This window comes from Haemorhous mexicanus, chromosome Z (genome assembly GCF_027477595.1).
Source record: "Haemorhous mexicanus isolate bHaeMex1 chromosome Z, bHaeMex1.pri, whole genome shotgun sequence".
Lineage (NCBI taxonomy): Eukaryota > Metazoa > Chordata > Aves > Passeriformes > Fringillidae > Haemorhous > Haemorhous mexicanus.
Window position 1 is genome coordinate 74,047,757 of NC_082381.1, and position 16,277 is coordinate 74,064,033.

The 16,277-nt window shown below is 44.2% G+C and overlaps 1 protein-coding gene and 1 long non-coding RNA gene across 2 annotated transcripts; both read right to left on the reverse strand.

Moving 5' to 3' along the window:
• Nucleotides 1-809: 809 nt before the first annotated feature.
• ISL1 (ISL LIM homeobox 1) lies at nucleotides 810-13,394 on the reverse strand. Its single transcript, XM_059837009.1, has 6 exons — nucleotides 13,256-13,394; nucleotides 12,659-12,848; nucleotides 9,515-9,774; nucleotides 7,147-7,433; nucleotides 5,529-5,696; nucleotides 810-3,248 (listed from the first exon to the last, which is right to left on the reverse strand). Exons 1-6 carry the CDS (start codon nucleotides 13,392-13,394, stop codon nucleotides 3,132-3,134), a joined length of 1,161 nt encoding a protein of 386 aa, XP_059692992.1. The 3' UTR covers nucleotides 810-3,131.
• A 342-nt stretch (nucleotides 13,395-13,736) lies between these two features.
• On the reverse strand, nucleotides 13,737-14,058 carry LOC132341757 (uncharacterized). Its single transcript, XR_009490300.1, has 2 exons — nucleotides 13,965-14,058; nucleotides 13,737-13,844 (listed from the first exon to the last, which is right to left on the reverse strand). It is a non-coding gene; the product is annotated as an uncharacterized LOC132341757 (long non-coding RNA).
• Nucleotides 14,059-16,277: the final 2,219 nt, after the last annotated feature.

Consider the following 16,277-nt stretch of genomic DNA (forward strand, 5'->3'; position numbering starts at 1 on the left):
GCCTGTGGGGGCGCAGGCAGGAGCCTTTGTGAGGATGCGTGTGCTGGCACATCCCGAGTGGGCTCCCGGCCTGCAGCTGCAGAGCCGCGGGCCCGCTCCGGCTCCAAAGGCACGCTGCTGCCCTGCGTGTTTCGAGGTGCAAGACACTATGCTGGCAGCCCAAACGTCAACCCCTGCCTCCCGGCGGGCGGCTTATCTCGACGACTGCTCCAGCAGCCCGGAGGGCGCGCCGGGACCGCGGGGCGCCTAGCAGGGCTGGGGGGCCTTTCCCTGGCAAGGACCGACAGCCCAAAGTCTCCTTCCTGCGTGGCCCACGGAGCCGAAAGGCATTCCACCGCCCGAAGGTCCTCCCCGGGGCCGGGGGACAGAGGGGCAGCTCTCAGCAGCCCCCGGCGTGCAGGTTACTCTCTCTGGGGGTGACCCCCGCCCTGCGTGACCCCTCGTCTCACCCGCGGAGCCGCCGCTCCTACCACATACACGTTTGCCTCCCGGCGGGAAGAGGCGAACGCAAAGGGCCTCAGGTTGCCTTGGCCTTACAGGTTTCCAGCGCCAGTTACAGACCCTCCCGAGTCGGAGACTCTGTCTCCAAACTCACCCAAGTAAGAGCGACTCCAACAACTTACACGTCAGACCACCGGGAAGAAATGATACCCCTTCTCCCTCCCGCCCCCCGAAGCGCCGTACCAATCCTCTGATCCTGCATGAAAACACAAGGGTTACTGATCACACAGTTTAAGGTAGATTTCATATTTATTTAAATATTTATCAAGTACTCAAAAATGTATTACACTTGAGCATACAAAATGAATCCAGTTTCTAATCAGGATGATTGAAATCCTTGTATTAGATTTTAACATTTTTTTAATGTTCTCTGTACTGTCGAAATGGTTTGTCTATAGCTGAGCTTGCTCAGAGTGGGCTGAGATGGTGAGGAGGGAGGGAAAAGAAGGTTATGTTAAGAAAACATTGGGGTTTGGAGTAACCGACATGCAAACCAACTTGTCTTTGTCAGACTGAAAATCTCTGTATGTTCCAGTCCTTAAGGGTGTTTTAAAGTGAACCATTGTCTTGTGCTGCCCGGGAGCACTAGGGAGCACTTGGATTGGAGAAAAAACAACCCTTTCCCATTTTTAAAAATTTACTTCTTTCTACTTTTCCCCAAGAAATTGCCCACATTTCTAGCTTTCACCACCCTCTCCCCCGCAAATTAAAAAAGGAAGAAAAGAGGGAGTGAAGAGAGGGAAGTCGACAGAAAATAAGGAACATATTCGTGCAATTTCACAGCAATATCCCCGACAGAAATATCCCCACAACTATTCCTCCTGCAGCATTATTCAATTGTTTTGACAGCAGACATTGATAAATAATGGTCATACTTGACTTGTTAAGCAAAAAGCGTCCCTATTATCAGGAGCTTATACTTAAAGTACAGGTCACTTCAACAATCTCAACAACGAGGCTTTGGTATACAGCACTTTCTTTTTATTATTTTTTTAAAAATAGCAGAACTCAGCAAAAAGCCTGAGCTCTCAGTTCTTTAGATGTCTTAACGTTATGTCTGATCATGCCTAGAGTAATATCACTTTTAAGGGCAAGGGATGGGGTGAGGGAACAAGAGACTTTCTAACGTTATCGATTGAAAGCTAAGGCATCCAACTAGCCCTGATACAGTTGTTGAAACGGAAATTTACAAGCTGGTCGTTAATACTTGCAATAAAATATCACACTCCTTTTATTCACTAACGACCGGCTTTGCATGCAATATTTTATTTCAGGTATTTTAGCTGCTAACCTGTAAATATTTAAAAGAGGGAACTTTGTTCATTATTTAATGTTAATGTTAATATTAATATTATTATTATTATTATTATTTTTTCTATTCCAAACGCTTATCTAGTGAAATAGTCCTGAAGATATAATAATTCTACATATGGCGCTTTTATTTCACATCATATTTAAGGAAAGAAAAAGGACAAAAACACATAGAGTTAGACATATAATTCAAAGACCACGGTACAACCTTTTCTTTTTTTTTTTTTTTCTTTTTTCTTTTTTACTTCAGCAAACAAAAAAATAGTCAACTGACATGAAAAGTGGCAAGTCTTCCGATAATAAATAATAAATTACTTTATAATTTTGCAATGCAAGAGCAAACAAAAGGAGTGATTTTTTTTCTTTTTACTTGTCCTATTTTCTTTTTTTACTTTTTTTCCTTTTTTTTTTTTTTTTTTTAGAGAGTGAGAGATAAAGAGAAAGGAAAGAGAGAAAAACAGTCGTTATAACCAATGACTATACACATCTCTGGGGGAGGGGAAGGTTCTTGGGCGGACACATTTCAAACACAATCCCGAGACGCTTTGTGGCAAAATAGAGGTATACCTTGTTGCAATGTTTTTATAAATTCGCCTTTAAAGAGGAATTCAAAAATCTATTTTTAATCGCATCACACTTAATAGGGGGTGGATCTCAACCAAACAAAATCAAAACCCCACTACAGGCATGCTAGAAGAGACCCAGGAAAAACCCCTTGTTAAGAGTCAACTAAAAACAACATTGCAAACCAACGCAGCTCCACCTTCCTGCAAGGAATCTTTCAACACTGCAGGGCTGAATCGTCTCTTTCCTGATGATGGAAAACCTACTGGAGCTTCTTTTGGCAAGGCTATCCCCAATATAGAAACAGCACCATTTGGAATGGGAGGGACCGGATAGAAAGTCCCTCTACCTTGGTTTCTCCCTAAGATGTGCAGTCAAATGAAAAGATTTCCTTTTTTTTTTTTTTTTTTTTTTTTTTTTGAGATCCACGAGTACAAATCCTTTATATTTGGAAAATGTCTTTTCGATACTCCTCTGATCATTGAAAAGCACGGGGTTTGTGGTTCTTTTAAGTATTTTTTTTTCTAGTAAGATCCCATGATTGTCTTCACAGTGTTGCTACCATATTACCTTGTCTTTTCAAATATGACTCCGTTCATCTCATGGAGCAGTTCCTTGCTAGGTTCATTACAGGGTTGTTAAGCATTCTTTCCCCCTAAATTTCGAAGTCCCAACACGTTCACTTTCCCACTCTCTTCAACAGGGGTGAGGGTAAGGGCAGAAACAACAACAACAGATATTGGAATGAATGTTCCTCATGCCTCAATAGGACTGGCTACCATGCTGTTGGGTGTATCTGGCAGCTGAGAGGACATTGATGCTACTTCACTTCCAGTAGAATTGGAACCAGGTCCTCCTTCTGAAAAATTAACCTGCCAAAAAGAAAAAGAAAAAAAGAAAAAAAGAAAAAAAAAAGGGAAAAAAAGAGAGAGAGGAAAAAAAAAGAAGAAAAATAAGAAAAAGAACTGTTGCTACAACTGTAAAACTCAAAGAAAAGTAGCAGGCAAAGAAGAACACAAAAATAAATATACAAGGCATGCAGCCAATAGGCCTGATACATCTCCACAGGAGGCTGTGTCACTGCTGGTTGCTCTGTTTAGCTTCCCCATTGACTTCACAGGAACCTTCTTCAGGCCTTCGGCCAAATCACCAAGAAAAAGTAGATTAAAAAATGGAAAAAATGAAGACTGAAAAAATCAAGCAAATAAACAAACTTATTAATGAGGTCTTCTTCTCTGTCTTGCAAGAGTGGCAATCCCAAGAGGATGTTCTAGTAAATTATTTAGGAGTGCATGTGTTTTCTTGACATGAAACTGAAAGATTACTTTTTCCCCTTTTGTGCACATACCAAAATAAACCTGGAAGGAGCATCCAGGAGCAGAAGGCATTTGAAACCAGCCATCCGCTTTCATTCCTGATTCGAGGCTGGTGCTATCTCTTCTTAATGAGAGTCTGTTTGATAAAAAAGGTCACACTATTCCATCTTAATGTGCCCTGCCGCTCCCGTTAGTTTAGGAGTAGTGCTGGGAAAAGGCATGACTTGAAGGGTGGAGCTTTGTTAATCCAGAAGCATTTATCTGGCACCTATTTAGCTGGCCAATTCTGTGATTAAGGCCCCTTCCAGGTTAGAGCCTTTTCTTGAACGGCCAATGAAGGGTCTGTTCCTTCCACTGTTCTTTAATTTAGCTCTTTTCAGTATTACATATTATGCTGAATGTGTATCAATATTAACTTGTCAGCCTAATGGTCTATTTACTTATATATGTATGTGTATTCGGACTATCCATCTTCCATCTTGCCTTTTTTTTTCTTTTTTTTTTTGAACTATTTAATACAAAGCCTTACTGCATATAAGATTTTTAAAGTCTTGTATTTTGTTAAGGCACAGTAAGTAAAGCAGTCAGAGGAGATAATTTTTTCTCTTGTCTGATGGACAGCTTGATTAAAGCAGGAAAAGCAGTGGTTGCTTTAGATGTAAGAGAATGCAAATAGCCCTGCTGCTGTGCTATAGCTTCCTGAGTAAGCATAGTGTGCCAGCGAGGGGAACACACTGCAGACTGCTGTTGGGCAAAGGAAAAGGGATTCTGCAGGAGAGCATGATACTAAGCCAAGAAGGTCTGAACATGGTGCTAGATTCAACTACAAACCTGTGTCTTCCATCACTTGGTGTAAAAAAAAAAAAAAAAAAAAAAGCAAAAAGAAAAAAAAGCCCAACAGATCAAAAAAAGATTTGCATGTTAATTATTCGTAACTGTTATTCTGAATCCCTGAAATACTATACACAATACACCTTTCTCTTTTAAATATCTGGTTTTAACAGACTTAAGCCAGGAAACTAACTTAAGACTGAACTTCTCTCCTTAACTCACCTTGTTGTGCCTAAGTGTTGTTGGTGATATGGCCCCATATGGCCATATGGACTGCCAAGAGACATAGGCATAAGGAAGTGAGTTAAGGACAGAATTTCTTCTAAAAGGTCTATTTGTTTTTGCTTAAGGTAGTTTATTATATTGCTTGAATTTTTCACCAAAATATGTACTAGGAATTTCCTTTCCAAAGAACAATGCCTAATGTAAGCTATATATGTATATAGATTAATGTGTATACGTGGATACATAAAGTTATTTCTAGAAGTACATGCTTAAGACACGGACTTTGAAATTTTAATCAAGAGTTCCTATTTGTTTGACAAAATAAGGGCCCTGGCTGACACTAATCATGTACTTAAAGTTCATCTTACAATATAAAGGCAAAATCAGCCTGAAGTGGTGAGGGGTGAATTCTAGAAACTGCTTTCACAGATATAAGTATAATTAAGAGCCATATAAAGAATGTTTTGGTGAGGTGCTTTCAGTTTTCAGGAGTGTGCGAGCTATTATGATAGTAAAGGCTCGACCTGAGTCGGGCCTTATCCAAACTCGCACTCAACTAAGAAATATCTCTGCTGCACACTAAGATCGATTTTGCACCAACCTCTGTGAAATCAATTCAGTTCTCTGCTTTCACAGATGCAGTCGTACACGCCTTACAATTTCTAGAAAACCCAGTTAATCTGGATTGTTTGTCTCCCTGAGAGCATCTGACACCTGGAGTGAATCGCCCATTGCTCTGACCGGGGTACCGGCTGGCTCGGGCGGGGAACCGACACTTACTAGTTGCTGAAAAGCAGGTTGATCTATGTCACTCTGCAATGCGAAGTCACTCAGTACTTTCCAGGGTGGCTGGTAACTCTGCACCTCCACGGGGTTCGCCTGCAAACCGCCGTCATGTCTCTCCGGACTAGCAGCCACCATTGGAGTTCCTGTCATCCCTTGGATGTTCTGTAAACAGCCCAGCAAAAGATGTTAATGAGCTTGGTTAGCTTTATTGTGTATAAACGCTGAGTCAATAAACTGCTTTCTATCTTATCTATACGGTCGCTTGTATTTGCTTTGTTAATCTGCTGTGAATGTCTTACTCTATTCTACTCTAGGTCAGCCTGTTTCTACTCGCTGCATTTATCACGGTGGAAGTTTACTCTCTTTCCCTTTAATCCTCCTATTCGTCTCAAGGCATATCCCCTCCGCCCCAAGCTCTCTTGAACATGAGCACTCTGTATCTCGGCTGCCAATGGACGTCTCAGAACGAGAAACGGTTAATCCTGCTCCCCTCTATAGATCGCGTCCAGTCTGGTTTTGTTTTGCGTGACCTTAACTGGATCGTATATCCAGCGCACAGTGCACAGCAAACCTGGGGTACGTCATTAGCGGGCTTTTTCAAAAAAAAAAAAAAAAAAAAAAAAAAAAAAAAAAAAAAAGAAAAAAAGAAAGCCCCAGCCCTCTAGCCCTCTCAGTATGCCCTGTGGTGCAGGCACAGTGTACAACATAACTCCAAGCCTCGACGAATAGATTGTTCAGGAGAGTTAATAACACCGTGCTTTATTGCATTCCAACAGGGTAAAATGAAACTCCTTAAATTCCACTTAATTAGGCAGCCTTATGAATTAATAGTTATTCTCGGGTCAGTCAATATACACAGGGAGAGTAACAGACTCTTCTTCAAGTAGACTTACAACAACAATAAAAAAGAAACAAATTTGGCTTAAAATGGAAACAGATAACTTCTCCTGCTGAACCCAGTGCATGCCGCTTGTTTACATCATCCATGCATATATCTGCAGAACAGAGCTCTACATAGATAAAACTATATAAATTAACCTGTAAACACTATGGTAATTCTGAAAAATTTGCATTGCATTTGTCTCTTTCTGCAGTAAGTGCACTGACAAATACACACACTTTGTGGTATATAAAGTGCCAAGGAAAACACTTTTTTTTTTATTTTTACTTTTTATTTTTAACTATTTTTACCTATGGATTTACTTCGGTTTAAAAACACTGAAGAGGTCAAAGGCATCATTTTCTCCTCAAGGAGCCTTTTGCATTTGCAGTATAAGTATTAGACGAGACTGGGTTTATTATATCCCATAAGCTCAGCGGGTCTCATTCATACTGCAGAGGAGTTAGTCTAAGCTACTGCGTATTCTCAGCCCCACAAATTTTAAGTACGCTTAAGCAGCCTAAATCGGCTCCTCGCTGTGGTGTGTTTCGACTGCATTGACAGCAGAAACTAACGGGTAATGGCTAAGCGGTATCTTTTTCTTTGTTTTCGGGGAGATCGCAAAAAATTAGCATCATCAGACCGAGCCCTGCGGCTGTCCGGGCGGGACATACACCAAGCTTTTCTCCTTGGGAATTAAGGCAGACACGGACAGAGGCTGAAGCCACTTACAGTTTTGTCATTGGGTTGCTGCTGCTGAAGTTGCTTCATCATAATGCTCCTTTTTTTGTCCTTGCATCTCTTGTTTTGAAACCAAACCCTGATGACCCTTGGGCTGAGGCCAGTCATTTCTACCAGTTGCTCTTTCATGAGGGCGTCAGGTCTGGGGTTGGCAGCGTAGCAGGTCCTCAAGGTGTGAAGCTGTTTTTCATTAAGGACAGTCCGGACTCGGGTTGTCTTCTCGGGCTGCTTGTGGACGTGGGGCCGCAGAGCTGGCTGTCTGGCAGAGATAGGTTCTGCTGTAAGGGAAGGGGAAGGGAGGAACAGGATCCCCATGAGTAGGAAGCAGGGAGTCTACAGAGACTATGAATCTAAACTGGTGGGACAGGGGAAGGTGGCGGGCGGGGGGGCGGGTGATGAACCCTCTTTCAAAGGCCATTCAAGCACTCAGATCTATCGGAGCTGCTTCTGCCTCCTCTGCTTTATGCACTGGTGGAGTGACTGACATTCTGACTCCACAGCCAATTAATTTGCAAAAACAAACCACCCCCCTAAAACTCCTAATGACAGAAGCTTGAACCTGTATGAAACTTGACAGGGGAGGGCAAGTTAGCTAAGGTGTATGTGCGCTAGGAAAGAAGCAGGAGAGTTTTGTGTATTTATTTCCCGACAAATCACCAAAACAGAATTTTGGCCTGAAAATTAGCGAAAGAATACTTCCTAAATTAATCAAAATTCGGGTCTGCTTCTTGTATAGTGAATCTAGCTCATTTTAGCCAGAAGCAGTGATAATGTGCAACAGCTCCCAGCAGTTTGACGCTTCCAAACCAGAGCAAAACAAGCCAAATCCTCTGCACCATGCCAATGGAAAAAAAGCCCTGTGAGAGCTCCGTATCTCAAAGCACGGGAGATGGGATTTATCTTAAAAAGCGGACGTGGTAGGTGCATTTGCTTCTACTTTGGATGAATAATTAAAAAATAACTATGTAACGCTTTTAAAAGGAGAGCAAGCCCACCAACTAGTAGAAACTGCCAAGAAATGCAAAACTACAGATGGCATCACATCAAGGGCTCAAAGTGTTCCTAAGTGTTCCTGTGGTTCTGCTATTCTTCTGTGCATCGTGTAGCTGTACCTATTATGTGTAATCTGACCCGGTCGGGGGAAAAATAAAAACAGGGGTTTTTTTTGGTTTCTTTTGGTTTTTTTTTTGTTTTTTTTTTTTTTTTTTTTGGTTTTTTTTTTTTGTTTTTGTTTTTTTTTTTTTTTGCTTAAACTGTTTAGCTAGCAGTCAGAAGTGCTCGCTTTTGTACAGTCGGGTTCGGACTTTCCGACTTTTCTAATTGTAACAATACATCAGTAAATGCGATGACGACAATACGAAGGCTTCAAATCTTATCAGTATTGTACCTGCCGACACACTAAGCCTTTCGGAGACATGGCACAAACACGATACAGGGAGCACAGTCTCTCTAGAATTCTGCTCTGACTAGTTACGGGATTATTTCTCCCTATATATAGATATGTCACCTGAAAGCAGCTCAGAAGAGGGAAATGAACCCGTTTTAGAATAGCTGTATTTATAAATAACTTTCCGAGTTACGGTCACTTGCAGAGCAAAAAGGCCGGCCAACCTCGTATTGTCCAGCCTAGTCAGCCTCAGAGAAGTGCCCCTTCCTAAAGCTAAGGGTCTCTGAGTGTCTGACGTTCCCGTCGAGAACTGGAAGTGTGAATGAAGTTGTAAGGTGGGGCGACTCTGAAGTTACAAGGCTGAGTTTTGAGATGAAATTCTCACCAAATTACGTGAAACGTTTCAAGAAGGCAAGAGTCACTTTAAAAGGCAATTACGGAAGATTAGCTTGTTGACAGTTTTAAATTACAGCCTAAGCGCCAGCCTGTAGTTATGAAGTCTATCTCTTTTCAGACCCTACTTCCTCCAGCGCTCAGAACAGCTTCTCCGCTCTCTCCTGAGGCAGCGAAGGGGTCTGAAAGCTCAGACCTGCTCTCCGCAGCGGTTCGTCCCTCTCCGGCTCAGGCTCAGGGCTGCCCCGGGCTCGGGGAGGGTGATGGAGGAATCCCGCACTCGGTGCGCGGTGGGGGCAGGAGGAGGGCAGGCTGGAGGATGGGGGCGCGGCCCCTCCGCAGGTGTTCCGCCTCACGCGGCCCGCGAACGCGGGCGTTTCTAGCGGCAGCTGGACCCGCAGCAGCCCCGAACGTGAGGCGCGCCTCCGCCGCCGCCTCTCCGCGGGCGCGCAAGCTCAGGCCCGGCTCTCCAGGGAGGCGCGGGACGTGCTGAGACCGTGGGGCTCTCCCCGCCGCCCGGAGTGGGACCTGTCATCGCCAAACCCCGCGGGTTTCCGCGGCGCTGGGCGCGGGCGGTACCTGCCATCTGCAGCGGCCGAGCGGGATGCAGGGGGCTGAGTGGGTCCCCGCCGCCCAGGCTGGCCCTCTCCACCACGTCGTGGTCCGCCCGGCAGAAGAGGCCGTCCTCCCGCAGTGCGAATTCATCGCCGGGGATGAGCTGGCGGCTGCAGGCCACGCAGCGAAAACACTCGATGTGGTACACCTTGGCGCGGGCGCGCATCACGAAGTCATTCTTGCTGAAGCCGATGCTGCATTTGGCGCACTTGATGCCGTATAACCTGAGCAGGGCCCAGCCCAGAAAGAAGGAGAAGGGAGGGAAGCAGGGAGAGCACGGGAGGGGGAAGGGGGAGGGCAGGGAAGGGGCGGAGGGGGGGGAGGGGGGGAGAAAGGAAAGGGAAAAAGAAAGAGGTTTTCACTCCCGCTCCTGGGCAGCCCCTGGCCCCGCGTAGACGCGCCACACGCAATCCACTGCTTTAAAAAGCATGGAAAATACAGAAGTCAGAAGAGGAAAGGAATAAGTCGGATTCACACTCAGTCGGTGTCCTAATCCCCGTGCCATAAAAGGCGGAGTGGACACAAACACACCGGTGAAAGAGTAGAGATGGGAGGCAGAGGTGTAAGAAGAAACAAAAAGCCGGCCACGTTTCTTCCCGAGAATATCCAACCCCTCTCGCCCCAGCGCTCGGGCTGCTGCAGGAGTGGGGCCATCCCTGCCCTCTCCTTGCCTCTTCACCTGACCTAGCCTGGCCTGGGTCTAAACGAGACTACCCGGGCACACCAAGGAAAGGCGAAACTGCCGAAGCTGCCATCCGAGACAGAAACGTGCCAGCTTCACCAAACTGTGAGACTTTTCGCGCGGAACCCACTCAAGACTTGTGCCACTTGATGTGTGCGCGGACTGCCGTCACCTTAGCCTCCGGGACCCAGCAGGGCTAACTACCAGCGCAGGCTCTCTTTCCCTAGTCTCCTCTCACCAGGTTAATTTAATACAACAATATAAGCATAACACACATGCCTCCTCAGGCTTACATATATTGTACCGTAAATCCTCTCTCCCGCCCCCAACAAAAAGGCAGTTTCGGTGCTCTGACTCTGCAGCTTGTCTCTACCTCAGCGTCCCTGCCCCGTCCCTCCTCCTCCTGACTCTCCCACCTTGAGCTCGGGCTCAAACGCTCCGGTAGGAATGGGAGGGCAACCTCTCGCTGACAGCCCCACAAAGCAAATTATGATTTTCTGGAGTGGGTGGCGGGCTCCGCGTCTCCCATGGAGGAGAGGACGACAGCTCACCCACCAGCAGACAAACATAAGAAAACGCTCCAACTCGGGTGTCGTACTGCACACTCTCTCGCCTCCCACAGGGTGCTTATTAGCCAGAAGTCCTTGGTATGATTAAAATTAACATCTTGCCACAAATGTACGGGTATATGTGCTAAAAAATGTGCTGGTACATAAACTGTGAAAACTGTTCCTAAAACTGAGCTACTACTATTTATCCCCACCAGTTTCCTCACCAGTATATTTCCTTAGAGATACAGTCTGTAATGTATTCCTGTGAGTATACACTGCTTTAGCTTTTGTGGCTATAGAAGTCTACTAATCCTATATTCAGAACTACATATACCCGATTTACATTGTTTTGAGAAGAAAAAAAACCAAACAGCTGAACGGCAAAAGAACAGAGGGATCGTAAAGTAGGTGCATTCATAGGTACAAAAGTTGCGGTGTTTGCCCACAGGTTTGACACTTAGAGATTAGCTCATGGTCTAATTCAAAGCCATCTTGCATGTAATGTACTTTTCCCTTTTTAAATTGTAGCAAATTAAATGTATTCCGTATTAATTTAAAAGAGATGATATTTTTCCTGCTCAAATTTCTTCCGCTTAGTTCTACAAGGAGGTAAGTGAACACATTTTGGTCCAAACATTTTCCTTTCATTTGAGTTTAGGGAAAGGACAACATTTAAGAGAACTGTTCGAACATTCTTTTAAAAATAAAGAATTAAAAAAAAAAAGCTCTGGTTTTCGCCATTTTAGAACTTGGAGAATAATCTCACAATGGCTTGAAGGAATAGTTTGCTTATGAATTGTGCACTAGAGAAGGAGAGAGGGTTTTATTTCAATTCAGAATTTTACAGAAATCAGAAGGTATCTTAGGTGGCTAGGTGATTTGCTTCCAAAAATTTTATGCAAAAAAAAAAAAAATTAGTTCATACCTCAGTGTCATACAAACTTATGATTTGGCAAGGCCAGTAGGCGACACTGAAATGGATCAGCATGACCCAGGATCACAAATAATAAAGACACTCGAAATTTCTGCTTTGGTTTCTCTATAGTGTCAGCATTGGCAACTCTCACATTTTATCAGTTACCAGATTTTAATGTGAGGAAGGAAGCGGTTCCATTATCTAAATATACCCAATTGTTCGCGAACAGATGATGGGCAATTTGATCTGCTCTGTCTAATTCATCAGTACAGATAAGATAAGAAAGAAAAGGCAGTCAGATATCACCAAAGGGGTTAATATTTAAAAAAGATTAAATGTCAGTTATTTTAGCTAAGAAACATTTAGGTCTAGGTTTTAACGTCCCCATAAAATGATCCTCCAGTCCGAAGGAAATTTGGGCTTTGTTTTTGTTTTCTTTTTGTTTCTTGTTTTTGATGGGCCTAGTTTAAGTAGGGTTTTCTTTATATTTTTTTTTTTCCTACAGTGTATTTATGTTTACGGCGTACATGTTTGAAGTGCCCTTCTTTTGAATGTCACTATGTCTTTGCAGAAACACAGAGATGCATTTCTCAGGTTGTCTTAGAAAGTGATCTCTTCCATGTTGTTCATAGTACATATACTACTGAAAATATTATTTCTTATCGAATCTTCCCTTGGTTAGAATCACAGGATGCATTGCTAAAGTCCTCTGAAAGGTCCTACACGGTCCCAATTCTAGTTCTAGTAATACAGATATTTGCATTTGAAAAGAATAAATAAAAAACTTCACTACTAACTTTTTTCCTCGCAGGTCTATTCACGGGAAAACACATAAAAACATACCAATTATCTTTTACCCGCTTCCTCACAGTTTCCCCTCTTAATTCCTCCATCAAATTTATAAAGTTAAAAAGAAAAATAAAATCTCACCAAACAATTAAACAACGTAAATGGCGTACCTGATATAATCTCTTTTACAGTAGGTTTTGCCATCCCTAACAAAGCACGTACAGGTCTCGTCCAAATACTGATTACACTCTGCACACTTCAAACACGCCGCATGCCATTCCAAATCCGGAGAAACCCTCAGAATATACTGATCGTGAATTTGATTGCCGCAACCAACACATAGGGAAATCAGACGTTTTTCTGAAATGAAAATAAATACATGATTGACTAACCGTTTACTCTCCTACAGAGATAAACACACTTTTAATGTCATTCCCTTATAAAGCGTATTGTGGGAGCGTTGTTTGGTTTCTGCCTTTTTTTGTTTGTTTGTATATTTGGGGGGGGTGGGGGGGGTGTTTGTTGGGGTTTTTGAGGGTTTTTTTTTTTTTTAAGAATATTACACTTTTGGAAGGTAATTGTAGTGTGCTATCAAAACCTTGCCTCGCTTAGAAAGGAGGCAGAACATATGTTAAAAAAATACAAATGTGAAGAATCTTTGGGGTGAAGGTCTTCATTTCAAAAACCTTGCATGGAATCAAAACTCCAAACTCCCATGTTGTTTAATTTTTATTTTATTGTTGGCTTGTTTGAACGCCCTGCCTTACGAGGAGAGTACCTATGTGTTTCATTCCATATTTTAAGAGGCTCTGACTGGAAACGATGAAGCATGGTGGGGTGCGCTTCCCACTGAGCCCTTTCCCTCAGAAGAAGGGAGTCGAGGCTTCTAGCAAGAACAAGCATCATTACGGTTGTCACTTGCTCTCTTTTGCAAGTCTAATGCTAATACCCCTAGACCGACTAGGTGCTGGATAGTCAGACAGCCTCACCGCAGTCTATCACGAGAAGAATTTAAGGCTCCGTGGTTGGAGATCCCATCAAAATCCTGTCTGCTCCCCAAACTTTAAAAGAGAGTAGGACCCCAGGCTGTTAACATACAAGGCTACGACAGAGCAAGCATGCAGGCATGGTAACAAAGGCACCTTCTCTACCATTCAAATGAAGTTCATCACTTTAGCAGTTCGTCTGCCTGAGACGATTACAATAGACAGCACATTTATTCCAACAACGGTAAAGATTCCGCCTTACTTTTTGGTGGGTCTCCCATGTCTCCCATATCTGTAAGAGGGTGTAATGTCCACAGTGAAATGGTGTACGGTTTCGTTTTAAGACCCAAAGTAGGTTTGAAAGCTGTCGCTAAAAACAAGAATAATAATAATAATAAAAAAATAGAAGTATTAACAGAGGCAAAAAAAGAAAAAAATCGAAATCGGAAAAAAAAAGGGAAAAAAAAAAGAAAATGGTACAAAACACCACCGGCGTGGGAGACACTGTCAGGGCTGCGGAGAGAGAAGGGGACGCGCGGTGAGGCGCGGTGCGGGGCGCGGCGCCGGGGGCGCGGCGGGGTCCGTCCACGCGTAGCGGCGCGGAGGCGCGGGAGCGGTGCGGAGCGGTGGCGGCGCAGGAGCGGCGCGGAGGCGCGGTGCGGTGCTGTGCCGTGTGGCGCGGTGCGGTGCGGAGGCGCGGCGGTGCCGGACTGGGCGCTGGCGGCGCGGGCACTCGCCTCGCCCTTATCTCTTACTCAAACTTCTCTGCTCCAACTCAGCCCGCTCGCCATTGGCGCGACGTCACGCGCGGGCACGTCACGCCCGCGCGCGGCCATTGGCTGCGGCGGCACGGCGCAGCTGCCCCATTATCATATTTCAGCGTCTGGCGGCGCGGCCGCCCGGCTCGGGTTCGCGCGGCCAACTTTTCCTCGCTCCTTATTTGTATTTCCCTTTATACTTTCGTCTTGTCGCTCTCCTCCATCGCCGTCGCTTATCTCCCGTCACACCTTTCATTTTCCTTCCCGGCCCCGCTCGGCCTCCTATACCCCTTCCCCCGTCCGGGCTTGCTGCGCCACATGTACCATTTCCGCATGGATATTTACATATACATATAATTATACTCACACACATATATATATACATATATATATATATATATACACATATGCTTATATTTGTGTGGATATATATATATAATATATTTATCTATCTGTCTATATATATATTAAAAAATATATACACACACACACATATATATATATGTATATATAGACATATGCCTATATTTGTGTGGATGTATATGTATATGTATATGTATGTAAATTTTTTTTTGTTGGTGGTGTTAATCCAACTGTTTTCTTCCTGAGCAATTATCTTTCCTAGGCGGGTGCCACGCTCTGCTTAGCCCAGGTGGAGATGCCCTGAAGAGGGACGGTAGGGCGGGCTGGCTGAGCACGACCCCAGCCACGAGATGGGACTGTTTGCGTTTCTCCTCCAGCCTCCTTCTCTTAAATTCATGCATAAAATCTTCAATATTTCTGGTAAACACAAGATCGAAGGAGGTTCAAATATTTACTTTAAATTGTCTCTCAAGAGCTTCTGCCTTTCCCCAACAAAGAGAACCCCTTAAAGTTCTTATTATTAAAAAAAAAAAAAAAAAGAAAAAAGAAAAAGGAAAAAAAAAAAGAAAAAAGAAAAAAAAAAAAAAGGGGGAGGGGGTGGGGAGAAGACGCGGACTTGCTGTCGAAGCCGACCTGCGGCGCTGCTCCCTGGAGGCGATGTGGGGAGTCCTCACCCGAGAGCCGAGGCCAGGAGAGGTGCCGGGCGCTGTCCGCGCCTTCGTCTGCGCAGAGGCTCACGGCGCCCCTCGGATTCCAGAAGGCAGTCATCTGAAAGTTTCCCGAACTGGGCAAAACGCATCTTAGACATGGGCACTGATTTCTCTGTGTGTGTTTTTCAAAGGGCAGATTGCGCTTGGGCTACTCGGTGCCCGTCCTTCAGTCTGTGCAGAACCGTACAGAGCACGACTGCCCCGTACTCTTCCGGCACCCTCCTCTCCACACCTAGATTTAAACCTTCCTTTTGAGTTTGTTTAGATCCCATTTTTGCCTTCTGTTCCATATGGGCTATTATACCGCCCTCATCAACGCAGGGTAGAAGTGCCCTCCAATCACTGTTGATCAGGAAAATATACTAGTTTTCAATGTCCCATGTTCGTAAAAGGCAACCGAGTTCGGATCTAAGAGAGGCAAAGCCATATTCATGCAGAATAATTTTCCACGGGGAAGTCTGATTGCGATGAAACAGCCAAGAAATAGTTCTGAAACTCGCATTTGTTGCTGAGAGAGCTACTAATCAACCGACCATCTTGCATTTCTAACTTACTTTGCAAGATGTTTTCCTTTCCGAAGCTGAGGGAGCAAACACACCCTCCAGGTTTATTTCAAACAAGAAGCGGGACCCAGTGTTGCCGCTTGCGGAGATAACTAAACTACCCTGAAATGATCTCAAGGTAGTGTCAGGAGGTAAAGATATGGTTGTAAACACGCTCACAAAGTTAATTTACATATTTGACTTTTAAATAAATGGTGTGAAATGCAACTCTTCTGGGGGATCACTTCCACACCCAAGAAACTGGAGGTATACAGATATGCGGGGGTGTTTATGTACACGCATATACAGGAATACATTAGGTATACGTGTAACTATGAATACTTAGGCACTTAGGTATCAGAATAGTAGCTGCAATTCTCTGTGTTAGTCGAGTAAAGCAAAAAACAGTTTGAAAGACTTCTGAGCCGGG